Here is a 21,144-nt window from a genome sequence, read left to right as displayed (position 1 = left end):
ATACATTTTTAGATAATATGCAAATTAGCATGCTGACAAAATAAAGCTGGGTCTCGATGATATAAGCTCCTGCTGTTGACTAGTAGTTTAAATAAAGTTTTTTTAATCATTGATTCTTTTCCTCTCCACATGTCCAGCGTATTAGCTGAAAACATAGAACATTTTAATGTTTTAACTGCTGTACAGATGTTTTGTTATGGATCCACAGCTACTGAACCAAATATGCTTCCGTGATCTACAAGAACTTTTCCAGTTCACTCTTAAGTTGCTTTAGGGTGGCTGTCAAAGTTCTTACACAAGCAATATATTGATTCATTTCCTTCACTAATATGAACTATGCATTTCTCAAAGACCTGTAAGTTTTAAGGAGTTGAAGCTTTTGTTTCCGTTCTATATTTTTTCTGTTCTTTATAGTGTGTTACTTTTAAACACCTATTACTAGTCCCACCAATGAAACATGATTACAAAAGTCCTTAATTTTTGTTCTGGATAGTTGTTTTGCTTTGCCACCCAAGGTTATTAGGGATCCCCTATCTGGCATCCCGTATAAAAACTCTCTGCAACCGCCCCTGTTTAGACAAACAATTTAGAGCAAATAGACACTGTTTGCCTTATGATAAAATAACAATACACCAATCTTATGTGTTGGTGATCATAAACACTGATTCATTTATTTTTTTTAGTGTTTTTTGACGCTGCTGCGGCTCCGATTTTCACGGGGTAAAAGGAAACCACATTTCCCAGCTATCAACACAGCAGGCGCCTAAAAGAAGAAGAAGAGAAAGAAGTGGCAGCAAGCCAGGCAGCTCAGCTCAGTCAGCGCCTGCTGCCCGCCTGCTGCCTCAGCGAACGCAGACACGGAAAGCTGTCAGAAACAGGACTATCGGAGCCGCTGACGGCTGGATCTCAGCACTTGGTCCGGCGGAGAGGACGGACACAGTCATGCTGGCTCTTCTGGTTCGGAGAAAGCTGATCGCCTGAGCTGAGTGCAGCACTACCGAGGTAAAGTTGAGCGCACAACTCTCACAGTTCTGCCATCCTCTCTTCCTACCTCCGATCCTCTCCCCTTCTCTCGCTCTCTCTCTCTCTCAGCGGAGAAAAAAAAACCCCATTTGTTTCTTCCTTACATGGTTATTAAGACTCACAGCTGAAAGCAGATTGCTTTATACGCTCACAAGTAATCCGCAAAGACCAACTTTGACGATAGGAACCATTATGAGTCACGGGCAGCGATTCTAAAAGTTTTAAAGTGAATTGTTCATTTTGGTGCTTGGATAAACAATCACATCAGCCTGATGCGCGACAGTTCCGCCCCTATTGTTCGCTGTAAATTGTTTGGTGAAATTTTATTTCCAACACTGCTCAGTGTCTCTGACATGGTGAAACTAAAGCTTCCTGCAGGGAGCCTCGGTGGGGATGACCTGGTGCAGGTGCAGAAACCTTCCTGGTAGGTGGCTGCAGTCCCCTAAAGCCGCAAAGCAACATCAACAGGTTACTGTAACATTTTCATTTCCAGCCGGTTCTATGCAAATCCAACCAGACAGGCAGGGTTGTGTCAGCTTCCTGGAAAAGCTATGAGTACTGAGTGTTATAACCACGAACTGGTTAGCTTACCATATTTTATTTGGTAGGCTAACACAAAATAATATATAATTGTGGATTGGAATGACAAATTAATATTTGTTCAATAATTATCTACACTAAAAACCCCAATAATATATATATGTCAAAATGTTTTTTGCTGTTTATGAGATGACTTCTGAAGTGAATTTCATGCATGTGATTTTATTCAGGCCTATTAGTTTAAATAAAACATTTTATTTGCATTTTTTTCCCCTTTGTTTTTATGCTTCTGCACCGTTTTGGGTTTGAGAACCACATAGAATCCCATTAAAAACATTGAAGTTTTGGTTTTAATGTGAGAAAATATGACAGGGGTGTAACTACTTTCACAATACACTGTAGATGAGCCTGATGTTGGTCGAACTTTGTAAAAGCTATGCATAAAAAAGTAGCAGATTTTATTATTTGTTTTTTAAATTTTATTGTTTATCTTCTTGTCATCTTTTCTAGGTGCTCTGTAATTGGTGTCAATCATGTCGGATAAGATGTCCAGCTTTTTGCATATTGGGGATATTTGCTCCCTGTATGCAGAGGGATCCACCAATGGCTTCATCAGTACTCTGGGGTATGTTTTCTCTAACTGGCCACATATTATATATAATGTGTATCAGTCTGCTTTCTACACTTTTCTCTGTTCTTTTGCACCAGAGGTTTGATATTATTAATAAAGATGAAAAGCACACCTTTTTAATTAGTTGTGTAGGGGCAAGAATAAGGACTGTAGGCTGAATAAGCTTCCACCTTTCTCATCTCTGAAAGTGTGAGGAGGAAGGGAATTTATGGGCATTAGACGCAAATAATAAAGTTTATGTTTGAGAATGTAGCAGCAGGACGGCAGGTGTTTAGGGCAAATACTACCAGACAAAACTCTAGTCAATCCAGCAGTCTCCCTGGCATCTCATTGTATTGCTCTAACTATTTAATAAATAATATTTTAAAAAAATTTGAACAGGAAATATAGTAAATAAAATATACCTGATATATACTCTATGCACTAGTGGATATAATTCATCCTCAGAAGTTGAAAGGTATCTATCATTTGTAATGGAATCAGGACTAACAGCTCAGAGTCCTGGTCCTACCCACGCCCCCTCTGCCGGCTCATGAAAAATGGAACGACCCACTACAAAGACTGAGTCATGATAAAGACATCGTGGCCATTCTTACATGCAGGCACTTCCCACGTAGAGTTATACACACTCTCACGCAGTAAAACCCACTTATCTGAAAAAACTGTCATGAGAGCTTTGGCCAGAAGCCACCCACTCCACAAATAAATCCAACTTCACTGGATTCTTTAGGTCATCTGCCCTCCAGGAATAAGTTATGCAGAGAGGAGAGAAAGCTCTTAATATCACAGTGTTTCCTTCTGAGATGTTTTCAGCATCAAACTGCAGACCGGGTTCTGTGAGACGAGTTAGAAATATTTCATGTTGACCCAGCAGCTGGAAAGGTTTGAGATGTTTAGAGGTCATACTAATCTGTTACCAACCACAAACCTCTGAGGTGAATTGTCAAGTTTTACGTGTCATCAAATCGTCCTCACTTTATATCCGGGCCTCTTCTGCTTGTTCCTTTTCCTTCAAAATACTAGGGAGGAGTTTTTTCCTTCTGTTGTACATGTTCTGCTAAATGGGATGTGGGATTTGGCCTCTGTCCCAGCTTGTGTTGTAATAGGCCAAAGATAAATCTGTCACAGAACATTCAAGTCTGCTTATTGGTTTGTTTGTTTTTTGAAAGGAAAGATTGGAAACAAATATATGATTTAAACAGTCAGATGTAGCAGATACTAAACTCAGCAACTGCCTGTTATTGCATTTGCTGATGGCAGGTATAAAACATAGAGACCCATTGAATAAACTTAGAATATTCTTGAAAAGTTAGTTCATTTCAGGAAATCTTTACACTTAGTAAAACACATTATATATATTAATTACACAAAGACGGATGTCTGAAGGCCTTTATTTCTATTAATGATTATGACTTTCCTTGTACTGTTAAGAAAACACGACATTTAAAATTAGAATATTACGTCAAAGCAATAAACTCAAAAAATTATACAGAAATATAGTCTTACTAAAAAGTAGGTTTTATACCTGCTTAAAAGTGGTCAAAAGGTACTTTTAAGCTGACAAATCAACCTCATTGGATATGACTGTTTAATGCTCTGTATAAGTGTGTATAGTTAAATCTGGCTTCGACTTACAGATGTTTGATGCTCTCTGTTAACATTAACCGGTTTTGCAGCTGGACAAAATCTCAAATTGAAATTGTCATTGTAAACTACACTCACCATCCTCTTTATTATGTACACACCTCTAGTGCAGGGTCTTCAGAAATGCCTTCATTTTTGATAACGTAGATTCAACAATGTTCCAGAACAATAGATTTTTGTCCATATTGACATGATCACATCACACAATTGCTGCACACCTATGACATAAATTTCATGCTGTTCACACAAATTCGCAAAGGTGTTTTGAACATCCAATAAGCTTTGGTTTAGAGACTGAAAGACTGTTTCTAGGGATGGACCACAGCATACAAAATGGTGTTATCGGAGTATAAATGTACATCTTTCGTAACCGATATCCTCAAATACCTCTAAATGGTAATTCCATTACGTTTAGTAGGATCTAAATGACATTTGGCTGTTTTTTGTCCACTGAAGATGCCAGACAGTTTCTTCTCTGTGTTTATTGAATTTGCACATTATGGAATGTAAGCAGCAACCATTTTAGAAAATTCTGGTGAAAATAACATGGGCAGCAGTCCAAAAACCTCCTGTAAGCACAGAGACCATCAATGTTGACTGCATGTGAACACTAAGATCATCTGTGCAGCCTTCCATTCCTCCAGAGCAGTCACATGCCGATCCTCACACTGTAGCTAAAAATGTCAGGAAGAGTTGCACCAGTCAGAATTTTGTGCCTGATATTCTGATCTCTTTTCTAAAGTTTTTGAATTGGCTCTTTCCTTAAGATCTATAATTAAGAACATTATGTGTTTTGTTTTGTTCCTCCATGCTGTGTAGTAATTAAGAATTTATATTATGAGTGACAGTCCAGCCTTGTTTGAGTGAACAGCTGCTGTAAAATGTGGTTTTTCTATTGTTCTAAGCTAAGGCAAAGGAAAAAATGGTAACAGACTGCCCGTTTTATTCCGTCTTTAACGTATTCATTAAGTATTTATTCAGTTAACACAAAGAGCATTTCAAAAATAGCAGTTCCTGGGTGTATTCCCAACCTTATCGCTGAGACTTCCGAAAGCCTCTACATTTCCAAACACGGCATGTTTCATGGTAGATAGAGATTAAAACCTGAAAATGATTTTAAAACAAAGAGCAATTTTGCCCTGCTCAGCTTTATTTTTACCTGCTAAAATGTATGCTCTCTCTCACTTTCTTGCAGCCTGAATCAAACAAAGACATGTCTTTTGTCTGTTTTTGGAAAATACAGATTGTTTAATATACATTCTCATAACTCTGCCTGATTAAAATTGTGAAAATCTCTCTTGATTAATAATTAGAGCTAGCATTGAGTCTTCACACAGTAACCGCATCTGTCCTGAACAGGGTTGCTGTCGGTGCAACCTGGTAAAACTAGCATATACTTCGTTCACTAGGATCCAGACCAACATTGGTATGGGCCAATTAAGATAAAAATTGTCCAACTTGGTCAATAGCTCTCTTTGTATCTCCTAAAGCCCCAAAACACAGATTTTCTCTTTTTTGTGGGTCAGCTGTGTATTACACTGTATTATTTGTTTTACTTTTACAGCTTGGTGGATGACCGCTGCGTTGTCCAGCCTGATGCCGGGGACCTCAGTAATCCCCCAAAGAAGTTCAGAGGTAAGAAGCAGTCGACTGCCTTTGTATTCTCTGGTGTTATAACCCTGACTGCGGTCTATTAAGACTGCAGAGTGTGTTGGAGACAATGCTGAATGTGTTGTGCTGTGTCTCTTTGGTGATGGCCACAATGTCTCTGCCCACTGGACTTCAAACAGACCTGCCTTTGTCAGTGTTAATGATGTGACTGCGCGTGTGTGTGTGTTGGTGTGCGGAGTGGGGTGGGCGTGTGTGTGTGCACGTATATGTGCCAACATATTTGTGCATGTGTTCATTCCCTGCATGTGTACTTGCTTGCACATGTCTGTCCAAGTAAGGCCAGATAGGGAGAATCAGCACTGATGGTGATTAGTTGAAACAACAAAGCTGCTATATTTGTAAAAGCCTTGAGTTGATACTTTTCCTGAACTTCCTATTAATATACAGGAAGTAAAGCTTGTGACCCACATTTCTCAGACTGGAAACGTCACTCAATAGAGGCATGGCACAGTGTCCTACTATGAGCGTATGGAGTTACGACAACACAGGAGAACTGCAGCAGAGCAGCTTTTTCCATAAATACTTTACTGTGCAAAAGCTTTAGACCACAATCTCCTTCTTTATTTTTAATTTGCTTCCAAGGACCCAGTGTCATAAGCTCTAGAAAATGGTTGTTGTCAGTAGAACTTTTTTTCTCAATCTTATTCCTCATACATTTTCTATCAAGGACTCTAAAATTGCACTTTATTTATTAGATTAAAATTTTGTGGCTAATTTCTGATCTCTGGTCTTTGTGAAGCTTTGACTCGCTTCTGATTTTGACCAATTCTGGTTTCGCTTAGAGACAGATAAAATACAAGAACACCATTCAGAAAATGTTTTTCTTCTCTTGTTCCCATGAGCAGTCGTTACTTATTTGGAGTGTGTGTGCATAACAGAGGAATCACCGGAAATGGGGTTTTACTAATATCCTACAAATAAAAAATTAAGAGTAATTTTGCACAGCTTATATTGCTGCATCGAACTAGGTTTTGATACTCTTGATTTTTGTCACTGTTGGAGACAGATGATGTAATCAAGTCCCTTTTTAGGTTCAGGCTGCTTTGGTTTTGTTGTGAACAGTTCTTGCAGAAGAGTAAGTCTCGTACAAATATGTAGAAGAAAACTGAAGAATATGCTTTAAAGTTTTCTCTCTCAGGTCAGCATGTTACTTTACACACACCCTTGAAATGTCTTCTTTTGGCACAAGCAACATTGGGTCAAAGCAACTTAATATACAGACTAATCAGATTTTGCCTGATTGGTGCCTGCTGACTATAAAAGTAATTTGGTTTAGTCTTATTTCATTTAAATATGTAAAATATAACAGTTTTCTGATTGTTTTTATTCATAGAAGCTTTTTTCAACAGTCTGAAAACAACTTTTGAAAGGACTCTTTGAAAAGCATCAATGTACTCCTAATACTAATTCCTTACTTGAGAACCAGTGCCATAGAAAATGTATTTCTAGTCTAGGGCAGCAATTAACAATTATTTTACTAATCAATTTGTTGTGATGAATAATTGATTAATCAGATTAAAAAATTTAACATTCTGCAGATTAAGATGATGCATATTAAACAAATAATTTCCTTTTTGAAACAAGAAAATAAATATTTGATTGCTTAAAATGCAACAAAATGCATTACATACTGTAAGTCTGCACCTCATCATTTGTAGCAGAGGAAGCATCTGCAGCTAAAAACTTTAAATATTGGAAATCCCAATCTGCTTGACTTAGCATCGATACAGTGTAGGACTAATCTGTTGACTATTGTTTGGAATAACCAATTGGATAGCAAAAGGTGTTTAATAGGAGTTAATAGGAGTGTTGCAGGTTTACTGATTTGTTGAATCTCAAGAGGCTTTTTAGGTCCAGTCAAACTGAAAATCTTTAATTTTCTGTCAACAGCTAATGTCTCTGTACTGTATATCAAAAGTTTTGTGTCATTTATAAATTCAGCTAAAGCTGTGGGAAAAAGTGGTATGTTCAATAAAGAGCCATAGACCACATTTTAAATGTGTTTCTGACTTGAATTGAAGAGCATTTTAAGGAAGAAAAAAAAACTTGTAACTAAAAATGATTAGCTTATGAACAACATAAGGAATAAAAAACAGCACAGATTCAAAGGAAAAAATCTATTGAAAACCAGGATAAAATTTTATCAAGATTATTTTACAAGTTTAAAATAACATTGACTTGTTGAAAGTAAAACTTTAAATAACAAGAGGTAGAATACAGTCAAAGGTTTTCCAAATAAGTTGGGTTTTGATGCATCAAAAAGGAAATGTATGAGGAAACTCCTAAATAGATATAATTTGCATGAGGAAATGATTATACAAAATGTATGCACTGTACATAACACTCCATGTTTAAAGGGAATTATTTACCTACAGTGTTTGCATACTTACAATCTTTGTAATGCTTTTCTTTTATAAACTAGAACATCTGTTGCTGCTACAGACTTTGTCACACATCTACATTAGTTGCCATAGATATTTCATTTCCATTACTGCACTTGTTATTTTTAAAGCTGTGGCATTAAGAATTAGTTACTTATACATTTTACATACGTTGCATAACTACTGTTGTACCAGTGTCTTCTAACAAATACATATTCAGTTTAAAGTAGCTGAAATAAAGTGAGTTGAAACATGTTTATTCCCACCAAACAAAACCAATTTCTCTCTTGATTCATACAACAGGCTGCAAGTTGCCAGCACAGTAACGTGGGCTGTTGACTAATTAAAGAGCAGATTACACGTGGGTGTCACGTCCTGTGAGGAATCCTAAAATAGTCAAAGTGGTGCTAACCTTGAAAGGAGACTGTTCATGTGGGCATCCATTTAAATATTTATCTGAGAATCCATCCTGTTTCTGTGTAAACAACATTTATTGGCTGAGAAACAACCTTTTAATTGCTAGTTTAAAGTGGTATCTAGTATAGCTACATATATACATTTTTATTAATACATTCTTACAGATCATTGAGGATTTTTTTTGTCTTGGAAATGGCATTCTACATTTTTTAGAAACAACAATAACCTGAGTAAATGCAAAATGTTTAATGAAGATTTTTTTCAATAAGCATAAAAAAGGTTTCCAAACCAACCTGTTGTCATGATATGCTTAACCACAATGTTTTGATTTAGTTTCACTGGCCACACCCAGACCTGATTACTAACAGAGCTGTAGAATTGAGAATAATTAACTATAACTGGTTTGACAAGAAGCAAAAAAAAAAAAGCTATGCATTATGCTCTAATCTAAAGAAATTCAAGAACAGATGAGAAAGGTAATTGACATTTATCTGAATTTAGAACAGTCATGGTGAGCGCCTTGTGCTTGGTTACTTGTTGCTCTTTGGTCAGTGTTTATAATTGAGTGTTGTTTACCATCAGGGCATTGCCTCAATTGCTATGTTTAATGGTGCAGACAGTGGTGATTTCTGACATGAATGATATGGGCAAATGCCCAGGGTGTTATCTTTTTAGATAAGCAGAACAAAGAGTTTGTTCTGCTTTTAAAATTGGTTAAATTTATTTCAGCTCTTAGTATTTAATATCTAGGTGTTTTTATGGGAATGTGAATCTTTCAGATCAATTTGATTAGCAATTTTGATCATATTTCACATTTTATTGTGTCATGTAGCGTGGGGCGCTGGTCTTGACTTGGTCTCGGACCCTAAAAGTCTTGGTCTTGTCTCGATACACTCTGGTCTTGGTCTTGCCTTGGTCTCGGGTTAGGTGGTCTTGACTGCAACACTGCCTACAGCTACTGTGAGCAATGCTGTGTTCAGACCAAACGCGGGTTGAGCGTCAGGGGGGTCAGGGGCGTCTGGTTTACATGCAAAGTCAATGTGGACGTGAGAAGTCTCGCAGATCTAGTGCTGCGTGTTTGAAGTGTTTTGAGAGTTCGACTCGCATCCAACACACACATCTAGATTATTAAACTCACCAAATTCACAACACCTCTGAATTATCTGGTGAATTCAAACACAGAGGTGCCTGACGACGACATTCTCTTTCTTTCAGTAAATAAAGCCAAGACACTCTCTCAATATTTCATCAACCATTGTACAAAGAGATCAGGAGAGGGGGAAAAAAGGCAAGAGGCTCCTCCCAACGCACGTCTAGAGCAATTTTGATGCTCAAAATCACAGTGCACAAACATCAGAGCAGAGGTGTGGGATGCATTTTGAAGCGTGTTTGGTCTGCACGCAGCATATGAAGACCAAATAAGAAAAAAAAATAAAACAGAAGAAAATTATTTTAAATTGGGATTTCAATGCTCTGGATCTGAAGATGTGTCACTGCCACAGTAGTTACGCTTCCAGCCAATGTGAAATATTAAGTTGTTAACAGGTGTCACTTTATTAACAGGGTTTGGCTGTTAGCACATACTGTAATTGTTTGCTTCAGCTGTAGTAGAAAGACTATATTAGCAGCTGCAGCTCGTGTGTGGCCAGTTAGACGTGACCCACTCAGGCTCATCAATCCTTCAGACAGTCTGGTGAGAGTGACCTGAGCATATAGCAGCATATCAAACACAGAGGAAGTGAGCTAGCTTTAGCCTGGCGCTTCAGAAAACTTCCCTCTATGCAAAGATCTTCAGCTGCAGTGAGATGCCTGGTTACTGAAGATATTTTATGAAGCTGCTCATGTTTTCCAAGACTTGTTAGAGCATAAAATTCAAATTTCATTAATACATAAAAGTTCTTATTTTAATTTTACAAAGAACACAATCTAATTTTCATTTTTCCCCTTTTCCAGTAGCTGCATAAAATAACTTTAACATGAGAGCATTTCAGCTTTGTTATTGGTATTTAACTTTGAAATTAACTTTGAAATTAAAATATAGCTAGCAAAAAGTCAAGAGACCCTTGACCTGATATCAAGGGTCTCTAAATTCTTATGTAAAACTTAATTTCCTATTGTTCTGAATATGAGTAGACTAAATTGAACAAATGGGTACAAATTGGCTCAAAATATTCCATCACTAAGTGAAACACAGACTGTTTTGAAGCCTTTATTTCTTAGTTATGAGGATTTTCTGCATGCAGCTAATAAAAACATGACAGCTAATAAAAACAGCTGTCATGTTGTTTTGATGAGACTCGTTTTGATGACACGAGCCTCATCAAAACATTAAAATTTATTAAATAAGTGATAAATAAATACATTTATTAAATAAACCCGGCTTTGTGAGTTTGCTAAAGTCACCCTATCATAAAAAAGTCGCATGTTTTTTTGCCACATTTATGGGCTCCAGCTTCTTATTTAGAAAGCTGATGGCGCAGCAGGTGAAAATAGCCATTAAAGGCCATACAAACAGTCAATCTTCTAATTTGGGTAAAGGTTCTAAATAATACTTGACTTGCTTTCAGTCCTTTATCTTGAGTTTAAAGTATGTCCATGTGGGTATACTAACACTTTGTATTTAGAGTCATATCTACTATTTGCGAAGTGTGTCACTTAAAAAAAGAGCTGCGAACTGAAAGCTCTTCGTCTTCTCTATGATGTTCAAGGAGATGCTATCTGTCCCTTGGAGACAATCGCTGCCATCACAGTAAATCCAGACTGGCACCTTTCAGCTCTGAGTGGAGCTGTCAAGTTTACTTTGTGGACCAAACTTCAACAGAGATCCTACCGAACCATCTCAGCCCCTCAGATAAGTGTATTACAAAGTAGTTCAGTCGTGTATGTACAGTCTTGTGAAAAAGTCTTTTGCCACCTACAGGTTTTTACTGTTTGTGTGTATTTTTTGTCACACCAGAATGTTTCAGATTGTTAAATAAATGTTAATGTAACCAAAGAAACAACATAATAGTAATCAATTATTTTGTTTAAAATAAAGAAATAGCTTAAATAGAACCACTCTGACAACATGAAATAGTCTAGAAGATCTCAAAACATAGAGTTACAGTATATACACATCTGAAACATATTTAGTGATATTATTTGTCCAGAAAGGTCACACAACTATCTCTAAGACATTTTGGGACTTCATGAGAGACAAACGGAGAAAACATTGAGCAGTAGAAAATCTTTCCTACAGTCCCACATTGATGAGTTATCAAGGAGGTCATGCAGAGCTCATTTACCTTGGTTAAGGTTGGAGTTCATGAAAAATATTTGCCTCGATGGGACAGTTCAATGAGGCAACACTTGCTGAACAATAGGAACACAAATGCCAATCTCACATTTGACAGAAAACAGCTCGATGGTCCCAAAGATTATTATTTGTGAACTTGGGAGACAAAAGTGAAATGTTTAGGAAAGTGTGCATTCTGCTACATCTATTGTTGAACGTACATTTTTACTGAATTTAATTTTATTTTCTGTTTTGTCATCTATCTACTTGTGATGTTGTGTTTGTTGTGAAGGACTTTGGTCAGCTGAGGCTGTTGTAACTGTGTTGTACAAATAAACTTTGACTTGACTGCACAACATATCAGAAAAAGAGACTCACACCGAAAGAAAATCCTGAAGGAGAATATCAGGCTGTCATGTCATTGCACTGAAAATATGATGAGAATCTACACAAAAATGTATTGTGTTTTCTTTTATACACACTCTTCTCTACCAGATGTTATGAAGTTCAACCAGAGGTTTATGTGATCTTGCTGATAGAGAAGCATGCAAACCAGACTGCAGTCAGACTTCCACTCTAGTAGAGAAACTATAATTGTTTGTCAGTCTAGTGGCAGCTTAGTTAGATGTAGAAATTATTTCACTAATTAGGATGTGCGTATTTTCTTAATCATGATTCATTTTAAAAGGTTTGGCAGAAACACACAACATTCCCAAAGATCATAGCTTTTGCAATAATAAGTTTGAAGGTTTTTTAAAGTTCGTAGACTACTTTGATCCTTTGGTTATATCTTCATGTGTGAAGATAAAATGTGTTTTAAAAATACAAACAAATAAGATGACAACTAAGCAAAATTTCCAGAGTGATGTCATTAAATAAAGAAGCAAGCTATAACAAATGTACGACAACCATGATTCTTAAAAAGAAAAAAATACATATATACAGTATGTGCATGTGTTCCTCAAATGAAAACCTCTAACCAACATTTCATAAAAGAATGTCTGCAGTACCAAATGTTCATGCATTCAGGCACAAGCTGCATGGGACCTGCATGTGTTGGCATGTCTCTACTGCAAACCAGTACATCTAGGGATAAATATTGCAATGCTGTGCAAAGGCTTCTACTCTATTTTTATTTGAGTTTAACTGAGAGATGCAGTAATATAATACTTCATTGAGTTAACTGAGGTTCAGTGAGTCACAATCCTCAAACTGTCCAAATTCTTTTTGTGCTTTAAATATAAGCAGTGGTTTTGTTTGTTTTTTTGCAACATGTCAACATAATACATGCATCAGATTCTGTCGCTCGTCGTGTTTTTCAGATCCAGTGCCTTTGCTTTCTCTGCTGTTGTCTTTTCTTTGTTTCCCATCATTATGTCAAACTTGTTCTTCAATCTTGTATTACCCTTTATAGTTCATAGACACTGCATATTTGTAACATGCAAATCTGCAGCAAACATGCTGTACATGCTGTTTGTTGAAGTTGAAAAGCTCCTTTACGGTATTGGCTAGTCCTGACCTGATTAGCTCATTTTAGATGAGAGTTTGCACATGCACAGTGTCATGTGCAAACACAGTGTCATGTGTTTGCACATGACACTGGAATTACTCTAATTAGGCAATTTCCAGAGCGATTAACTGTAGTCAGCAAGGATTCAACTAAAAATAGTCATTTTTATCAACTGATAACTGATTTGAAGCTGGTGCTTCTCTGAAGCTATGGTAAAAATAATACATTAATTCCTTCAAAATGATTCCTTTGCTAGGTCCTCTTGGCGTTACTGTCACTGCTGAGGTATGCTTAACATTTCCTTCTAATGTAAACACAGCTCTCGCCTCACCACTATAATCTCTCACATGAAACCTGTATCTGCACTCTGCACATCTGCTTTGGTAACATTGTTCTAAAATATTATGGGACACAGATCATTACCAGCTCATGGCTGGAGCCGTGCTGAACCCTATTGTTACATGTCCTAAAGTTATGTCCTGCCAAAAAGCTAGGTATCAAAAAAACATTTCTATTTAAAATTAAATATCAATGCAAAAATATTGATTACATTTTCATTCATACTTATTTGAATATTAGATACAGAGTAAAACAGAGTAAAATTTTATTTTAGCCCTTAAGCTATCATTAACTATCAATACCTTCAGCTTCACTAGTAAGTAATTAGTTAAATGTTTGACTTCATTAGACTTTTAGGTCAAAAAAAAATATATATATATTTATATATAGTATACGGTATATGCCTTTGGCTTAAATTGAGAAAAAAATTACATCCTTCCTCCAAAATGTGCAAAATGTAAGTACTGACCATTACAATCTGCCAGCTTTAATTTAATGAGATTTTTTAGAATGTATCACATTATCAATGCTAATTGGATACAGTTTTGTCTGATGTTCCCAAATTTTTAATTGCTGCAAACTGAAATGATGTGCAGTTAAAAGCCTTTAATATGCAGGGTCTGTAATACCCTTTGATTTTTTTATTTGACAAGTAACTCATATTTTCTTGTTCAATCTTACGCTATTTTCTTGCTCTGCAAGATACACACATGCTGACTGCTGAAGTCAGACCACACTGAGTAACAAACAAACTAATTAGCGGTGCTCAAATGCAAAGATGGTGAAATGCAGAGAAAATTCTTCAGCGCTGCTTTGTATTATCTAATTGTTGTGATTCCCACTGTTTTAAACGTCACATTACTTGTATGAAGGAGGGTTTTGTGGGGGCAGCTCTTTGTGGTCATGTTGTTATGCTACGATTTTAAGTTGATACTTTTAAATAATGAGTTGTCATTCTTACATAATAACATAAAGGAACCTTGAACTTGTGGTAATTTGCTGCAAAATCTACAGTTTCATTAATGTATGTTTGCCACGGGTAATATTTTGATTTGATTCACTATGCACACGCATGTAAGATTAATGCCAGAGATGCAGAATCAAGAAATCAGTCTTACTGAACCTGACTGACACTATGAAGTAGGCTAGATGTCTAAAAGCAACACATAATTCCATGAAATAAAGTATTACGTGAACAATAAGAAAATGCAAAGCCATTTCTAAGTAGTAGGGAGTGTAGCAAAGCATAGAATTAACTACAAATGGAGAAAACATAACAAACCTGAGAAACCTGAGAATGACTCATTCAAGAAATCACAGAAGAATCTAGAAGAACCACTGCAGGCCTCATTTGCCTCAGATTTCCAAATTCAAATTTGTTGTTGACCAAGCAGAAGACAAAGTCCGGTCTCACATTTGGACTTTTTGGAAGTCACTCATCCTGTTAAATCAGGAGAGCAGCTGACACAGCATTCCAGGGAAAGAACATTATACTTTTAGTCAAACAAGGTGGTGGAAATAGTGATGGAAAATGTCCAGCCAATAGGTCAAGTGCTGTAGATCAGTGATCCAAAGTCCACCAGTAATTCAACATCTTGGCACAAAATAAAACTGTTGTACAGTAAAGTATTAGAGTGGTGTAGCCAAAGTCTGGACTTCAATCCTGTTGAACTGCTGTGACATAATCTCAAACAGGAAACCACCTAATTTGGCTGAATTTGAACCATTCTGCAAGGAAGAGCATTCCTACATTCCTCCACAGAGACGACTTTCTAATCTATTTTGTCTAACACTTGATGGCAGTGATTACAGAGGGTGGTACAACCATCAGGTTTAGTGAATTGTTGCTTTTTCACACAGTCCCGGGATGGCTTGCATATCTTTGTTCCCTTCAATAAATATCTTTTTAAAACAGCGTCTTGTATTCACTCAGGTCATAATTGTCAAATAATAAAACGTCCTATAATCTGAAACATGCAAGTGTAACAACAGCAAAAGAAATGTCTGAAGAAATCTCAATTGTGAGCAATTGGAGCCTAACGATGTAGTCAGAAAAAATAAATCACAGTTTTGTTTTCAGTTCTGCTTTGCTTTGTTGGTTCTACTTTTTAAAAATAATTACACTAATTTCAATTAATCATGAATCATACTTTAAATTAAAATTTAAAAGGTCATTAAAGCTGCGATTGTCATTTGGATGGAAGTGTGAATTTTCTATGCTATTGAAAGAGGTTTAATGTTGTTATTCTAATATTAGCCTATTATGTTCAGTTTTCCCTCCTTGTCCCTCCTTAACCAAACTCTGTTGGTTTTACAATCCATTACTGTTGCTATTATGTATTCTGTGGTTAAATATCTGCAATTTGATGAAAAGATTTAAAGAAAAAATGAGAGCAGCAATAATTTTACTCTTCTTTTAATCACATCATGAGCTGCTACACATTTTAAAACAGAAGTTTCAAATGTGTTTAATTACTCTTTATAAAACATACACATACACTGTCTGACATTAAATCAGAGTAAAGATTTCCACTTTTGGGTCACTTACTATACTAAGATTGTTTTATTTTCTAAATTCCATAATATTAAGAGAAGGGGATGTTTGTATTTTTATTTTCATTTTCTTTAAAGTCAGAAGTCTACATACATTTCCTTAGTATTGTCAAGAACTGCCTTATAAACTCTCTGTCTTGTGTTTTGTGCATCTTACCTCAAACTTAGAAAAATACTTTTTGGCCCATTCCTCCTGACAGAACTCTTATGACTGAGTTTTGTTTGCAGACCTACTTGCTCACATGCACTTTTTCAACTTTGCCCAACAAAGTGTCTTTGAGACGAAGATCTGAGCTTTGTGATAGCTGATCCAAAATATTGACTTTGTTGTCCGTAAGCTAGTTTGAGACTGATTTGTTACAATGCTCAGGGTCTTTATTTATATGGAAGATCCATTTGGGCCTAAACTTTAATTTCCTGACTAATGTCTTGAAATTTTGTTTTATTATTTCCACATAATGTTTTTTCTCATGATGTCATATTTCTGGTTAATTGCAGCAGTGCATCCTGCAGCAGACTGTGGTCAAAAACCCAGGATTTTCTCTCTGCATACATTTGCAAGCTATAATCTACCTTTTATATTGCTTTTGTACTAATGGCCTCTTCCTGTCTGACTGACGTCTCAATCTACGTAGTTTTTCTTTGACAAATGACAAGGTCATTTGCACTTTTCACACATTTCACACTATTATTCGTCCACATCTGAGACACAGAAACTGTCTCCTTCCTGAATGTTGTGATGGCTGAAGATGATTTTGGTGTTCCCGGGGTGTTCATGCTTGTGTATAAATGTTTGAATAGATGTGCGTGATACCTTTAAGCATCTTGAGGTTTTCACAAAGATGAAACGATCCACTTCCTATCATATTGGCTGACTTTTTTTTGGAGATTTTTCCATAATTTCACACAAGAAATCGGTATGTTTGAGGTGTTGGTTGAAAATGTGTTCACTCGTTTGCTTCCAATAAACTTAAGTGTTGTGAAATAACTTATCTTAAAATGACAGAACCATGTTATCATCATCTGGGCTGTTCAAATTCATTATATTGTTAACACATATTGTTAGTATGTAAACCTCTGATTTTGAAGAAAGTATTCTGGCATTAAGTTAACAGAAATTATTCTGTAATTCTAACAGATTTAAAGGAGGAAATGTTTCGTCTAATTTATTTCAAGACTGTAAAAAAACAGGCTATATGTGTTTTTAATGCGATGCATGTAAATATGTGGTTTCAACTGTAAATGAAGCATCCAACATTCAGATGTCAGAGTTTCTCATTTTCTCCACTGTCTGACCTTCTTCGCTGTGTTTTACATTCTTTCACTCTCTCCTCGTCTTCCTCATTTGTCTTTCACTTCCCTTTAATTGTTTTCCTCTCTGAATTATGCATCAATCTGAACTCAAACATGACTGATGAGAAAGACCACTGGGGCAGTGGATGGCTGGAGAAGATTTAGGATATTGGGATCTTTTTAGTCATGAGGGAACAAATGGTGTGTGTGAAATAGTTAGAGGAATTCAGAGAGAAAGAGAAGGAGGGATGACAGAATATGTGAAGGGGGAAAACAGGGAGTCCCCACCCTCTCCCCCTCTCTTAAAGTCATCTAACTCCCCTTCTCTTGGCTGGCCTTATTTGGTCATGTTACTGCGACTCCAAATGAAGTTCAGAGACATAGAATGGGGGGAAGGATGGACAGATTGTTCTTTTCCTCCTCTTTTCGCCCACTCGGTAAAGGAGCAAAGATCTGATAGGAGATAAAAATGAGAGGAAAGCCAGAACTCAGAGGGAGGAGACAAACCCAGCTCTGCAGGAGAAAGTAGTTCATCTGTTCCTGCTAAACAAAACCTAACTTGAATCCACTGTTAAAGTCTTCCTCAGTCCTGGCGAGCTGCAGAAGAGGAACTCTCCTGGGACAGAAGAGGAACTTCTCTCATACTCAGTCCACATGCAAATAAAAGGCCTGGTTTCCCTTTTGGTGGGTTTCTGCGCAGCATATGAAAATTAACTCTACAATTTGGCGCTACTGATAACGGCAGCATCTCCTCATTGCCCGTGGTTACTCATGCCGGCTGACCACGCCTCCTTAGCATGCCCTGTCATAATGCAAACAGAAGCGCTGATGTTTTATGTGGCGTTATTGTCGCCGTCTAACCATAAGCTGTGACCACATTTTGAGGAGGTGGTGCAGGTTGATCGCACACACAGATGCAGGCCGTCTCTGCATCCGTTGCTCCTCCCCAGAGCAGAGAAAGGCCTTTGATCTCCTTTCAGGAGAATTATTAATACGTGTTTGAAGTGCAGGCACATGCATGGCCACATCAGTATGCACAGAGAACAAAGATAGTTTACTAGTTTCATTTCTGACTTATAAGGCTGCTGTTTTATGCTATGTTGTTTTGGGAAGGCCTTTATAGTTTGCATACATTCAAACTCCCTTCACATTTATAGCCATCTCTGAAGATTTGTGAAAAGTTTTTAAAAAGATTGTGATTTTAATTTCAGTGACATATTCTCACACTGACATTTTTTTTAAATACAGCTTTTAGTTTTTACATTTTGTTCAGTTTAATGATATGCCATAATCTAATGGAAGCCTATTTAGTGGGACACCTTTACTTTATGTCTTTTAGTGTCAAAGAATGGTTCATGAATAATCAATGATCTTTGGTTTCCTTTTGGGTATTGGTTATATGGTGCGCCCTGCCTTTTTCCCATAGGCTGTTGGGAACATGCGCCAGTCTCCACTGCCAGGATTAAGCTACATTAGAGCATAGTTAACTGGATGTACAGCTAATATTTCTCCTATGAAACCATTGTTCCACCTGAGCTGTCGATCCCTGCGGCGCCTCCAGTGTTAACATGGTAATCTTTGGTGGAAATGGCTCCCTTTCCTGGACTGTCACTTCAACCCAACCTTGCCTTAAACTCCTCCTGAACTTTTTCCCTGACCCGTTTGCTGTGCTCCTTTATGATGCTGCTCATTCGCTATCAAATCTCTGAAGCCTTCACAGAACAGCTGGATTTAAACTGAGGTTTAAATGTACGCGTAATCATTTTTGTAACAACATAACTGTGATAAATAAGGCTTTGCCACCACAGTGTGAGGAGGATTTTAAATGAGGTTTGAATACAACTCCAATGATCATTGTTCTTCCACTGTGGAACGATGATGCTGCAGTAATTGTTTTTGCACATCTTTACCAGGATTGCTGGTTATTGTGGAGAGGAGGCTATGTGTATTTTCATGTATTTCCCTTTGTCTTGTCTGTTTTTTTATATGATGTTAATGAAGCGGAACTGATTGCTTTGTGCCTTTTTTTTCTGTGCAGACTGTCTGTTTAAACTTTGCCCCATGAACCGCTACTCAGCCCAGAAGCAGTTCTGGAAAGCAGCGAAGCCTGGGGGGAACACAGACACAGTGCTGCTCAACAAGCTCCATGTAAGCTATGAAAACAACACAGTTATCTCACAGTTACCACAGCACACAGCTCTGTCCCCATGGCAATAAACATATCCAGGCAGATTTTAATAGGTCTTGAATATAAATTTCTTCACAGGTTTTGATCTCAGTGAAATATTTTTTGATTGTTTATGAACTGAATTTACAAAAGTCTCACTTATAGGACTGCAAAGCATCAATTATTATGTGGTAGAATCCTTGTAAGCCCTTTTATAGACATTTTAGGAACTACTGTCTTACCTATCTGCCCAAGAGGCTCTGTTTTTTTCTCTCCTCTGAAGTCTAATACCATTTAAAGCAAATCTTTTTGACCAAACAGTCATAAAATGGAAGCTGGCAACCTTCCCTGTGGATAGGTGAGGCCGGGATTTACTAAAGTCGTTTCTGCTGAAGATCCAAGTTTTAGTTACTGCTTTTCTTCCAGGACTTTTTCTTTGGAACAAATACAACCGCTTCTTAGAGCATTTCTGCAGGACAGGATGTAATGAGCTATGAACATGTTGGTGAAATTAATTTTGTCCTCCTCTCTCTTTGAACCCCAGCATGCAGCTGACTTGGAGAAGAAACAAAATGACTCTGAAAACAAAAAACTCCTGGGAACTGTGATACAGTATGGACATGTCATTCAGGTTTGTTTCTGTCTGTTTTGTGGGAGTGAAACCTTTTTGACATTTATTCCAAAATGCCATATGCCTAAATCTAAAACATTCCTGAGCTTGAGTGACTCTGAGCACAATGTGTGTTCTGAAATAAAAATTAAATCCTGTGCTAATATGGTAAAAACATACTAGTTTAATTTCTTCAAATGCCCCAATCAGGCAATTTCTAGAGCTGTATACATTTGACCCTATATATGTAATTTAAACCCTTATTCTGCAATAAATTGAAAGTTTTGCATCCAGTTTTTTTTTAATTTAAAAAAAAGATCAGTTCAGATGAATCATTAGAAGCCCCAAAATAATGCCAGTCATGTGATGAGTGTGTGCAAACTTTCACTGCTCTTTGTTCCTGCACAGCTGCTTCACCTGAAGAGCAACAAATACCTGACGGTGAACAAACGGCTGCCAGCGCTGCTGGAGAAAAACGCCATGAGGGTGATGTTGGACACTGCAGGAAATGAAGGCTCCTGGTTCTACATTCAGCCTTTCTACAAACTCCGCTCTATTGGGGACAGCGTGAGTAATTTCAGGCCGTGGGACGAGTTCTGTGCGGGAGCGCTGTGCTCCATGTAAATAAACAACCTGCAGTAAAACAAAAAAGTCTAATCAATACCAGAGATGCGATGCTTATTATTCAATTGTCACATTCGACTCTGCAGAATAATTTTCCATTGAAATTACAGCTGCAGTTCCGTTTTGGTATCTCATACCAGAGTTGCACGTGTTCTTGATGTCAAATTGGATAGAGAACATCTTTGATATCTATTTTTGAGACTTGCAACAAATTCTCAACTGGATTGAGGTCTGCGCCATGACAAATGAAGAGCTATTAAACTAAAAATCCTTAAATACAGCTGCAAAGATGTTTCAAAAGTTATTTTTTATCTGTTTTGTATACCAAATAAATAAAATATAGCTTTATTAGCAAATAATTAATATAAAAATTATTAATATTGTTAATTATTCACCAGTTGTGGTTATAGATAGTTGCAGCAGCTAGGTCCTGGTCATGTTTGGTCTTCTCTAAGAATCAATTTGGT

The 21,144-nt window shown here is 37.0% G+C and overlaps 1 protein-coding gene across 11 annotated transcripts in view; it reads left to right on the top strand.

Moving 5' to 3' along the window:
- Positions 1-803: 803 nt before the first annotated feature.
- LOC116710459 (inositol 1,4,5-trisphosphate receptor type 1-like) overlaps positions 804-21,144 on the top strand; it is an 86,977-nt gene continuing 66,636 nt past the window's right edge. For 8 of the 11 annotated variants that reach the window (XM_032549502.1, XM_032549499.1, XM_032549498.1 and 5 more), the window contains exons 1-6: positions 808-1,002; positions 2,074-2,188; positions 5,403-5,473; positions 19,315-19,424; positions 19,988-20,074; positions 20,462-20,620. In XM_032549502.1, coding sequence (XP_032405393.1) covers positions 2,097-2,188; positions 5,403-5,473; positions 19,315-19,424; positions 19,988-20,074; positions 20,462-20,620 — 519 coding nt within the window. In that variant the 5' untranslated portion in view covers positions 808-1,002; positions 2,074-2,096. Of the gene's footprint in view, positions 1,003-2,073; positions 2,189-5,402; positions 5,474-13,847; positions 17,961-19,314; positions 19,425-19,987; positions 20,075-20,461; positions 20,621-21,144 lie in introns of those variants that run through there. The other 3 variants (XM_032549504.1, XM_032549495.1, XM_032549503.1) reach the window with 3 other exon arrangements.

The sequence above is a fragment of the Xiphophorus hellerii genome, chromosome 20, assembly GCF_003331165.1.
Source record: "Xiphophorus hellerii strain 12219 chromosome 20, Xiphophorus_hellerii-4.1, whole genome shotgun sequence".
NCBI lineage: Eukaryota > Metazoa > Chordata > Actinopteri > Cyprinodontiformes > Poeciliidae > Xiphophorus > Xiphophorus hellerii.
This window is presented reverse-complemented; position numbering and strand designations above follow the sequence as displayed.